General features: G+C 41.0%; 1 protein-coding gene across 5 annotated transcripts in view; it reads left to right on the top strand.

Moving 5' to 3' along the window:
* Positions 1 to 3,822: 3,822 nt before the first annotated feature.
* Positions 3,823 to 11,091, top strand: part of COBLL1 (cordon-bleu WH2 repeat protein like 1) — a 163,378-nt gene continuing 156,109 nt past the window's right edge. For 4 of the 5 annotated variants that reach the window (XM_017946592.3, XM_017946590.3, XM_017946588.3 and 1 more), the window contains exons 1-2: positions 3,824 to 4,025; positions 4,711 to 4,801. In XM_017946592.3, the coding sequence (XP_017802081.2) occupies positions 3,938 to 4,025; positions 4,711 to 4,801 (179 nt within the window). In that variant the 5' untranslated portion in view covers positions 3,824 to 3,937. Of the gene's footprint in view, positions 4,026 to 4,710; positions 4,802 to 11,091 lie in introns of all 5 variants that reach the window. The other variant, XM_017946591.3, reaches the window with a different exon arrangement.

The raw sequence follows: 11,091 nt of genomic DNA, 5'->3' as shown, positions 1-11,091 counted from the left end.
ATGAAAGCACTACACAGAGATGAAAAGATAATTAACTATTATGCATATATTACTGGATTGAGACTAAAGCTACAATTCTGACTTTCAGCTCCCTGTTTTCATCAACAAAGTCTTATGCATAAATAACATAACATATTTGTCTGAGATTGGGCAGCTTCTCTGAAATACAAAGTCTGAAATAAGACTTTCATTAAAATTGAAATGCAACAGCCCTGATCTCGTTGTATAAAACCACAAACACATACAGTCTAAGAAGACAGAAAATAAACACTTCCTTTAGGTTGTAATGTGCAAAGGTGAAATGCATGGAAAGATATTAATGACCTTTGAAGTGTAATTTTTCAGTTTTAAATAAAGCTTTTCAAGTGGTACTTATAGTATGAATATAATGGTACTTTTCAAATGGTACTTATAGTATGAATAAAAACATACGTAAAATAAGCATTTATAAATGTTTTCATTGTTCCAAATAGTTCACAAAAATTTTAGACAAACTCCAACCATTATGGCCCACTTTAACATGCCTGTCTGCTTTTTATATAAGCACACAGGTATTTATTAAGCATGTAAACCTCCTTTCCATTTATTACTATCCAGCAGGATTCCAAAACCTAGATTATTATTCAGAGAGCTATATAGCTAAGTGAGCCTTCCTTTAGCATCATTCTACCCATTGATTTTGGTACTAACCCCATCAGGTAACCATGTGAAGAATAAGTCTTCTTTCCCTAGTAGGACAAACTCACCTTCCATCTGTTCCATTTAAAATGGCCTACCAGCCCCTTTGAGTTGAAGTCTTTCCCCGACTCAAGTTCCTTTTAGGATTCTCCTGAGGAGGGAAGGCCTGAAGGTTTCCTTCACTCTTTTATTCAGTGCACACATATTGGTGGAGAGTCTCCTGTGTTCTCGGCTATGCTTTCAGGAGACAAAGGGTAAGACGTGGTCCTTTAAGGGCACGGTGGCTCACACCTATAATCCCAGCACTTTGGGAGGCCAAGGCAGGCGGATCACAAGGTCAGGAGTTCAAGACCAGCCTGGCCAACATGGTGAAACCCCCGTCTCTACTAAAAATATAAAAAATTAGCCAGGCGTGGTGGTACACACCTGTAGTCCCAGCTATTCAGGAGGCTGAGGCAGGAGAATCACTTGAACCCGGTGGCGGAGGTTGCAGTGAGCCAAGATCGTGCCACTGCAGTCCAGCTTGGGTGACAGAGCGAGACTCTGTCTCATAAAAAAAAAAAAAGAAAAGAAAAAAAGAAAAAAAGAATAAACCCCCCTGACTCTGCATTGTGTAAACGAATAACTGAAACAAAATGTCATGGGGCCTTGCCCTACCTAACAGAACCTACTGGGGGCCAAGAAAGGGAAGGGCTACTTCTATCTCTGCAATGAGAGAAGTCTTCCTGAGGGGATAATACCTATGCTTAGGCACTTAAAATGATCGGCTGGGTGGTGAAGAGAGGGGGAGATTCCCAAACGGGGAAATTGAGCACAATCTTGGAAACATGGGCAATTCTGAAACAGCTCTGCATAACCAGAAGATTGGAAAACAGCAGTTTTCTCCTGTTATGTAAAAAGATTTATAGCAGCCAGGCATGAGTGGCTCACGCTTGTAATTCCAGCACTTTGAGAGGCCGAGGTGGGCGGATCACCTGAGGTCAGGAGTTTGAGACCAGTCTGGCCAACATGGGGAAAACTTGTCTCTACTAAAAATACAAAAATTAGCCGGGAGTGGTGGCGGGCACCTGTAATCCCAGCTACTCGGGAGGCTGAGGCAGGAGAATCGCTTGAACCCTAGAGATGGAGGTTGCAGTGAGCTAAGATCGCATCACTAAACTCCAGCCTGGGCGACAAGAGCAAGACCCCTTCTCCAAGAAAAAAAGAAAAAAAAAAGAAGGATTTATAGCAACTGTGATTATTATTTTGCTAATCATTGGCTACAGTGAGGATAGCTTAGTACCATATGTGAAGACCACCAAGCTTGGTGGTGCTCTTAAGTGGTTTTGCCCAACATGAGCTTATTTCTTGGTTATGTGGATTCTGTTGTAGGTCCTTGGACTCTCCAGGGCAGCTGTGCTCTGGGTGATAGTTTAGCATTCCAAGAACCTTCAGTCTTGTGTCACCTTCATTTTAATACATGCTTTCATGATTGTAGCAGCAAAGGAAGGGAACATAGAGACTCAAACACTGGCTTAAGTAATTTCACCAGGAAACAAAGCATTTCATGTCTGTTCACATTTCCACTTATCAAAGTCACAGGGTCATACCTAATTTCCATGGGGTGGAGCATATATTTCTCCCTAGGACCAGAAGGAGGAGAGCAAAAAGTGGTGAGCACTGAAAATGCCTTCAGCGGTTATGAAATGTTATGAAAATGTTTTATGACTAAGATAAGGTCTAATCTTACTAGTATTAGGGTCCATAATATTACTAGTATGTCATACATTAAGGCTGAAACTAATTAAAGATTTAATCTTGTCTTGTGATTGAAAGTTATGGACTTTCAAGTAGTTTCACTGTTACTCAATATTTGCATCATTGTCTGTGCAAGCAACTGTAAAAGCTTGCACAGCTCCATGTTCAGAAGCATAAATGATTCATGAAATTGTTTAACTAGAGTTATTGTTTAAAGACTAAAACCCAGAGGTATTTAAATAAATTGCTTTACTCTTAGTTAAAATCTCTAAAAGCAACTTTTTCTAATATGGTTCCAGTATTGCAATCCAAATGAGTCATGTGTTTTTCTTTTCATATTTAAGATGCACTGAAAGGACGACATTATGCAGTGAAAGAAAGAAATACCAATGCCTGCGTATGATAGACAAATGGCACATTGCTAGGCATTTAGTTCAGCAATCTTTTTTGTTGCTGAAATGGATAAACAACTAAAGGAGCATTAAAATCAATTTAATTTTAATACCTGCCAAATGTTATTCTATCAGTGGCTAACACAGGTTTATTACTTGATGTTAGTACTACAACAGAAGTCCCCTGCAGGATGTTCCTTCATGTAAGATCTCTCCATCAGTTTAATCCAAATATGTTTTTAAAACTGTAATTTTAAGTTGATTTCTTAATGTCACATGGTTTTCTGAAAACACATTTTTGGACCCATCAGAATGGCTCGCATCTTAAAACAATTGGCACTTATGAAAAATATAAAATATGTAAATAATTAGGGTGGTGCAAAAGTAATTGCGGTTTTGTCATTACTTTTAAAAATGGCAAAAACCGCAGTTACTTTTGCACCAACCTAGTACCAGTTTGTCAGGTGTAAAGAATCATGTAAAAGGCATGCACGTGGATACTAAAACGTTCAAACAAGCACACATCTATGTCTGATTCCTTTACCCTTGTAAAACTTCCAATAAGTGAATACAATCTATCAGTTAATTCTTAGTTTATAGACTGTCATCAGACATTCTGTTGTCCAGTTCTCATGTCAGAGCTGTTACAGGCTTTTACAAAAAATGCCTCTGAAGACAGGGCAAGCTTAAACCTGCCATCAATTAGAAAGATCTGTGTCACAGGTGCACTTTTAAAAGAATGGCAATCTTAGAGGTCAAGTTAAAAACACAAATTAAAAAAAAAAAACAACAATCCTGGACGTCGAGGGTCAGACTCCAGGGAGGGCAAGCTGCAGGTCCCACTCTGCGAGTTTCTGTCCTCATTCCGCGGAGGCCCTAATCCTCCCCGCGGATCCTGGCAAGGCAGGTAACCTCCCTTCCCCCACACCTGTCCGGCTCGGGCGCACCAGCCTTCCCCAAGCGCAGCCCTAGCGGTGGGAATGGGAACACCTCGTCTGGGAGCTTCCTTTCGGTTTAGCTTCCCCAGCCGGACCCCAAAGACCCGAAGCCCTGGGGGAAGGAAATTCCAACTCGCTCCCGGCCCACCCCCGCCCCGTTCCTCTCTCCGGCTCGCTGCTTCCCTCGCTCCGATGCCGCCGAGCTCGTCCCCACTTCTGGGCGGCAGTGCTGCACAGGCGGCGGCGAGCTCCCGGACTCCGGGCAGGGAAATGGGGCAGGGTGAGTGAGACAGCGGGCTCCAGCGAGGCCCCCAGCGCCCAGCGAACGCCCGCACCCCGCCCGCGGGACAGGGGAGGCGCTGGGTCGGCCCTGCCCGCGCTGGGCTGAGCCTCGCAGGGGTTGCCGCTTCTCCATTCAAGTCCTGGCTTGAGAGCCGAGCGGCAAGAGCGCGGGCCGGGGGAGGGAAGAGTAGGAGAGGAAGCCGCGAGGGAGAACAGGCGAGCTACTGTTTCCTTTGGGAAAGAACGTAGGAGCCTTGGGTGGGAAAAGAGAGATCAGCCCTTCCAACTTCTCTTCGGGAAAAGTTTTCCCAGGGCGTTTTGTTTGTGCAAACTCGGCCGGAGGAGCCTGGGAGTGCGCTGCCGGCGTGGCGGCGGTGCCCGTGCGCCCGGCCCCGCTCCTCTCCCTCCCCGAGAGGCGCCAAATGGCTACCCAGTAAACCCCACGGGGCGGGGGCTGCAGCGCCGCCGCCTCCTCTGCGGTGCTCTGGGCGCCCGCTAGACCTTGCAGCGACGGCGGCGGCGCCCGCGGGCTGGGAGCCGGGGCCCGCAGGTGGAAGCGCACCCGGGAGGCGGGCCGGCCCGGGCTGGGGGAGCGCGGGCGGGCTCTTGACGCTCAGCCAGCTTCGCTCCGGCCTCGGGAAGGCGCGCGTCCCGCCCTGACCCGCCGGTCTCTCCCACCCCAGCAGTGACGCGCCGCCTGGGAGCTGGAGCCCGCGCAGCGCCCCGCAGGGCGATGGACGGCCGAACCCCGCGCCCGCAGGACGCCCCAGTCGGGTAAGCCCAAAGCGCCGCGCCGCCCCTCACTGGGGAGGGCGAGGACGGCGAGGATAGCGAGGCCTCGGCCGTTTCACCTGGCTGGCAACTCGCTGCCCTGCCGGCGGCCTGACGCACTGGCTGTCCTCCACGCGGCCGGGGAGGCTGCTTCCTCCTGGCCTTCTCGGAGGCCGCCCGGGCGGAGGGCTCGGGTGGTTTCTGGTTGCCTTCCTACCGGGGCTGCCCTGGGTTGCTGAAGGCCAGCTGAATGCCAGGAATTGGGTGAGGAGTCCGAGAGCAAAAATTGTAACAAAGGGGCCCTTGTTTGGGCTCTGGGGGAGCGGTGGACGATACCTGTAAGTGAGCTCCTGGGGAGGGAGGGCAAAAGTTTCCTTGGCCATGGGCTGAGACCCAGGCAGGTGAGCAATGCCAAGGTGACTGTAAGGAGTGGGCTTTCTGCAGGCGGTTGGAGGGGGACAGGAGGGTGTGCCAGCTGTCAGCCCGCATGACAGTTCCGGGAGCGAGCAGGGTGCGCGCCTCTGACTGGGGGTGTGTGTGCCTGTGGCCAATTGCTGGTGCCAAAACCCAGGGCAAATCAGATTGCAAACAACTCTACTTTTCTTTTTATCCTCACATGTTTGAGAAGAGAGGAAGGGGCTGTCACATGGTGAGTTAATGTTAAATGAGGCATGTCTTCCTGCCAGATATGCTAATAGTCACCTTGCTAAGCGTTTGAGTAAACAGCAATGAGAACGGGTAGTTCTGCAAGAGATGAAGAAAACCTGAAATTAACCTTGGTCTTGGTAAATAGTTCAGGAGTAACCTGGATGCTAGTTGAGCTTCTCAAGTGGGAAACTCATTTGATGTAGTACAACTTTTTTTCCCCCCAGCGTAAGTGTTCCTCCAGCAGTTTATTTTCTTAGTTAATCTGATCGTAGAAATGCCCAATTGAGAATATGAGCATTCCAGAAATAGAAACGTTAGGGAAAAATCGACGTTGTCACTAATGAATGAGATTTGTACAATTTTCCTGATTTAAGAGTGTAGAAGTCATTTTTCCCTGGAACATGACAGGCGTTTCCTTAGAAGCAAGTCACAGCATGTTTATTCATCAGAGACCATGCGAACATTGGCAGTTGTCTAGAGGAAACATGGAAAAGTCTCAAAGCAACATGACTAATCTAAAAGATATTTAGTATAATTTTTACATAGAGGAAACGTAGTATGTGAATTAATTATTTCATTTTGCTCCAATTAACTTTCTCCTCTCTGCAAATATTCCTCTCACTGTTGACTTTCATTTCTTTCCCCAGGTTTTTCATTGTTTAAATATTATCATATCTCCTTACATATATTCTCACATTAGGATGAGTAAAGAAATATATTGGTAGAAAGATACTGAGCATACAAGCAAGATTCCTAAGTGGAGCTGCAGAATTATGTGAATTGACGAGACAGCTGTCAGGATACTGAAATGTATTCAGGGATTGCAAAATAAAATAGAATTAAATCGGGTTTGGAAATGGATTCGGTTAAGGTACTTTAAAAAACAAGAAAGAAAAACATACCTCTTTCACAAAATACACCCATGGGTGTTCAGAAGTCACTGGGGACTTTAAGTAAATAGGTGAGGTCGGGTGGCTCTGTGTTGAAGAAACAGAAAAACACTTTTTGCTGGCAAGCATAACTATAGTAAGAACCTTCAGACTTTACTCTTGGTATTTTATTTTAATGTAGAGACGAGGTCTTGCTATGTTGCCTAGGCTGATCTCAAACCCCTGGCTTCAAGCAGTCCTCTAACCTTGGCTTCCCAAAATGTTAGGATTACCAGTGTGAGCCAGTGCGCCCAGCCACTTTTGAGAATTTAAAGGTTAAACTGATAAGTTATTTGCTTAAAAAGGAAGTACAAAAGAGCTTTATCTAATTTGTCAAACATCTTTAAAGGACTTTTGCCCTCCCCTTTTCAAATTTAAGTAGGGAAAATGTGTCAACACCTTATCTAAAATAACACAGTAGTTCTATCATTTTACCTGACATTATTCTATTCAGAGAAGTGATCATTACCTGAAAAATATCAACATTAAAAAATTACCTCTCTACTTCATTTGTCTTCTTTCACTTGTCTAATTTGTCCTTTGGCATATGCCTGTCATATAAGATTTGTTGAATATTTAATATTCAGTATTGCCTCTGTTCTTTCTCAAAAACCCAGAATATAAAAGGTTTAAATTGGGGGAGAAATATCTAGACAAGAATATTTTGCAGGTGGCAGGCAGCAATCTTAATATGTTATAATTGTTAGGTTTTGGAGGAAAATTTCTTGCTATAAAACTGACTAATTATATCATAACTCATTACTTTAATAGACAATGAAGCCTAGTTTAGTCTTTATCCTTGGATATTACTGTTGGAAAGAATTCCTCTGTAATTTTCCAAGTTTTACATTGTTGTAACATGTCATTTTAACATAGCACCAAGTTTTGTTCTCCACATTTTATAAATGAGACTCTGAAGCTCAGAAACACTGAGTGAGTGTGTTGAAGTCCCAGCAAATTAGTAGTAAAACCAGAAGAAAAACTCTTAAGTGCCTAGTTCATTTTGTTAATTGCTTTTAATCTTTTCTTGACCATGGTATGATATAACAATCTACATTTTAACAGATAACTTATATTTAACCATTAACTCTGTAATATTTTAATACATTTCAGGAAAAATGTAGTTGATATCCTTATCATCACTTTTATTAATTCTATGATAAATTAGCCCATTCGGGGAATGATTGATTATTTTAGGAAAATAAAATAGTTTTATGGCCTTTCAGCTGCTGCTTTTTCTTTGAAACGTTCTAAATAATAATTGTAACATCAAAGGGGATAGTTTGAAGTTTTTTTGGTGCCTTCCCACATTTAACTCGCGTTTAGCGTTCTACGACATTGTGAGTTATGTGGGTTGGGTGTCATTTTCTTTTCAGTGGAAGCGACGGTGCAAAGAAATAGTGGCTGCCTTAGGGTGTGTGCTGGTGAAATCCCTGCCTTGAAAGGGTCTGATCCTGTGGTCATCTTGAATATCTTTCATTTTGGTCTCCATTGTACTGCTTTAATCCCTTACCATTCTAGATTAGATCCCTTTCTTTTGAGACAGGGTGGAGTCTTGCTATGTTGCCCAGGCTGACCTTGACCTCTTAGGCCCAAGTGATCCTCCCACCTCAGCCTCCTGAGTAGCTGAGACTATAGTCACAAGCCACTGTGCCTGGCTTTAGATACCTTTCTTAATATCATGCAGAAGTATCCACTTTATATTTGTTGTTCTGTATCTTATGGGCTTCTTTTTGGCATTTGTTTTGAAGCTAAGAGTTCAGATGTCAAAAGACATTGAGTCACAACGGTTTCAGTTTTCCTTTGAGAAACAAGTTTGCATGCAACTTGATATACATTCAAATGTAATATGTACATTCTTATATATTTACATATTTTATGTATACTATACATATACATACATAGATACTCCTATCTAATTCATGTGTGTGTTTTCATATGTATGTGAAAGTTGACTGGCTTAACTTGCATAGTGATCTAGATGAAAAATGATAAATCATTTTTATATTTGTTTCTATGAAGTGGAAATCCTAGGTTGGTTTGCGTTTTTTTGTAGAGAGCAACACTGTTGGAGACCCTTGTTGGAAAATTGAAATGCTGCATTGGAAAAGAGAGTGATAGCCAAAAGTGATTTCCTTCTCTAACGTGGATATCCAATTAGTAAAGTTATTTAAGTTTCCTATATTAGTACTTAGTAAAGTGACATTAATCTCTTAGAAAAAGCATGATTGCTGACATCAACTTGGGTGCTTATCTTTGGAACTAGTGCTTACGTTCTTTACTTACCCAGATATGCTTTACAAAAAAAAAAAAATCCTTCGAAATTTAAATGTCAAAAGCTTAATTGACCTTGCTCTGAGGGATCTTAATATTTTGATTCTGAAGTACATTTTCAGGAATGTACAGGGGGGACAAAAGCTGTCTATCATTTTGCAGCTTTGGAGCTATAGGGTTAATTGAAGGCATACAAAAAATTAAAGAATGATGTAACAGCTGCTTTCTTAAGCTTTCGTTGGGGAGCGTTATTGGTTCTAAAGTTTCACTGATTGTGTGAACTGAGTTCTTGAATACTTAGAAGTTAAGTGACTTTTCTGAAGTTTCAACATGAGAGTCATCTGGGGTGCTTTCACACTAATTCTTGGGCTCTCACACCCCCGCCCATTCTGATTTTAATTCTCCTGGTCTGGGACCAGTGGATGGCTAGTTTTAAAATGCTGCTCAGGTGATTGTAGTGTGTGACCAGATTTGAGAATCATTGATTAAGTAGATATCAACAGCTAACATGGAGCTGATGCGAAAAAGAGAATAGAGGCTGTTACTAATCATTTGTAAGGAACTCAAGATTGTAACTTTAGCATTATTTTGCCTTTTGAAAGATTCCATGTAGGTGCTTTACAGTATTATTTTTAAAGCTTTTGCTACTTCTTTTTGAATAAGTATATTAACTTCATTTTACAGTGAATGAAACTGAGGATCAGAGAGCTTAATTAACACATTGAAGGTCATACAACTCTAAGGAATGGAAAAGTATTAGAAACAAGCTGTGATTCCAAACCTATGCTTTTCATAGGGCTATATTTTCTACCATGGATTATACTGAATGGCTAAAAATGATTTTTATTTAAAGTGGCCTTATAAAAGCATTATCTTGATTCTTTTTAGAATCATGTTTATATTTTATATTTAAAAACTACAAATTTCAATGCATATAAAATGTCTAGCATTTAAAAGGAGATTAAATATTGGATTATGTCTTCAAAGTAATGTGTAACATATTCCTGTGTTTGGTATGATGTAATTTAACTCATAGTAAACTGGCAGTTTTTTTTCATCATATAACAAAGTCTATACTTATTTTTTGATATTAGGCAGCTATTAAATGTGTAATAATATTTCAAAAGTAGGATTTTTGATTACTGAATAAGAAAAATGAAATTATTTGTTAAAACAGTGCAATACTTGTCCTTCAAAATCAGATTATCTCTACATGAATTAGAGGATATTGAATAACAATATTATGACCTTATATTTTTGGTTTATATTTAACCATTAACTCTGTAATATTTTAATACATTTCAGGAAAAACGTAGTTGATATCCTTATCCTCACTTTTATTAATTCTATGATAAATTAGCCCATTCGGGGAATGATTGATTGTTTTAGGAAAATAAAATAGTTTTATGGCCTCTCAGCTGCTGCTTTTTCTTTGAAACATTCTAAATAATAATTGTAACATCAAAAGGGATAGTTTGAAGTTTTTTTGGTGCCTTCACACATTTAACTCGTATTTAGTGTTCTACAACATTGTGAGTTATATGGGTTGGGTGTCATTGAAATGCCAGATGTGTTAATATAATAATAAATGCCAAACTTCATGTTATTAAGACAACTACTTTTAATTAATCAGTCAAAAACTCCTGAACCCTTACTTTATATAAAACACATTTTTCTAGGCACTGGGAAATAGGCTTCTAATCTTAAGAGCTTCACTACAGAAATTATATGTATCTGTAGGAATAAAAGGAACATGGTATTAGTGTATAAATGATACTTTGTTACTGGCTTAAAACATTATGTCTATGCTTAGAATTTAAAATGCAAACTATGGTCTAGCCAACTATGTCCTGAAAGTCAAAACAGCCCTCTACCTGCTTTTTTCCCCCTTTTTTCTTTTTCTTTTTTTTTTTATTGTGGTAAAATATGCATAGCATAAAATTTACCATCTTAACCATTTTTAACTGCATGGTCATTGGTGTTATGCACATTCATATTGTTGAACCATCACCACCATCCATCATTATAACTCCTTCATCTGGCAAAACTGAAACTCTAAACCCATTAAACAGTAACTTCCCCATTCCACTTTCTCCAGCCCCCCAACAACCACCATTCTTCTTTGTCTCTATGATTTGGACTACTCTAGGTACCTCTTACAAGTGAGATCAAAGTCTGTCTTTTTTTGACTGGCTTATTTCACGTAATGTCATACGTGTTGTAGTATGTATCAGTACTTTATTTCTTTTTATAGCTGAATAATATTCCATTGTATGTATAGACCACATTTTGCTTATCTATTCATCCGTAAGTGGATATTTGGGTTGCGTTCACATTTTAGTTATTGTGAATAGTGCTGTTGCTATGAATAAGGGTATACAAATACCTCTTGAAGACCCTGCTTTCAGTTCTTTTGGGTATGTTGTTAGAAAGGCTGGATCA

The sequence above is a fragment of the Papio anubis genome, chromosome 10, assembly GCF_008728515.1.
Source record: "Papio anubis isolate 15944 chromosome 10, Panubis1.0, whole genome shotgun sequence".
Taxonomy (NCBI): domain Eukaryota; kingdom Metazoa; phylum Chordata; class Mammalia; order Primates; family Cercopithecidae; genus Papio; species Papio anubis.
Note: the sequence above shows the minus strand (reverse complement) of the source record. Positions and strands in the feature narration are given on the sequence as shown.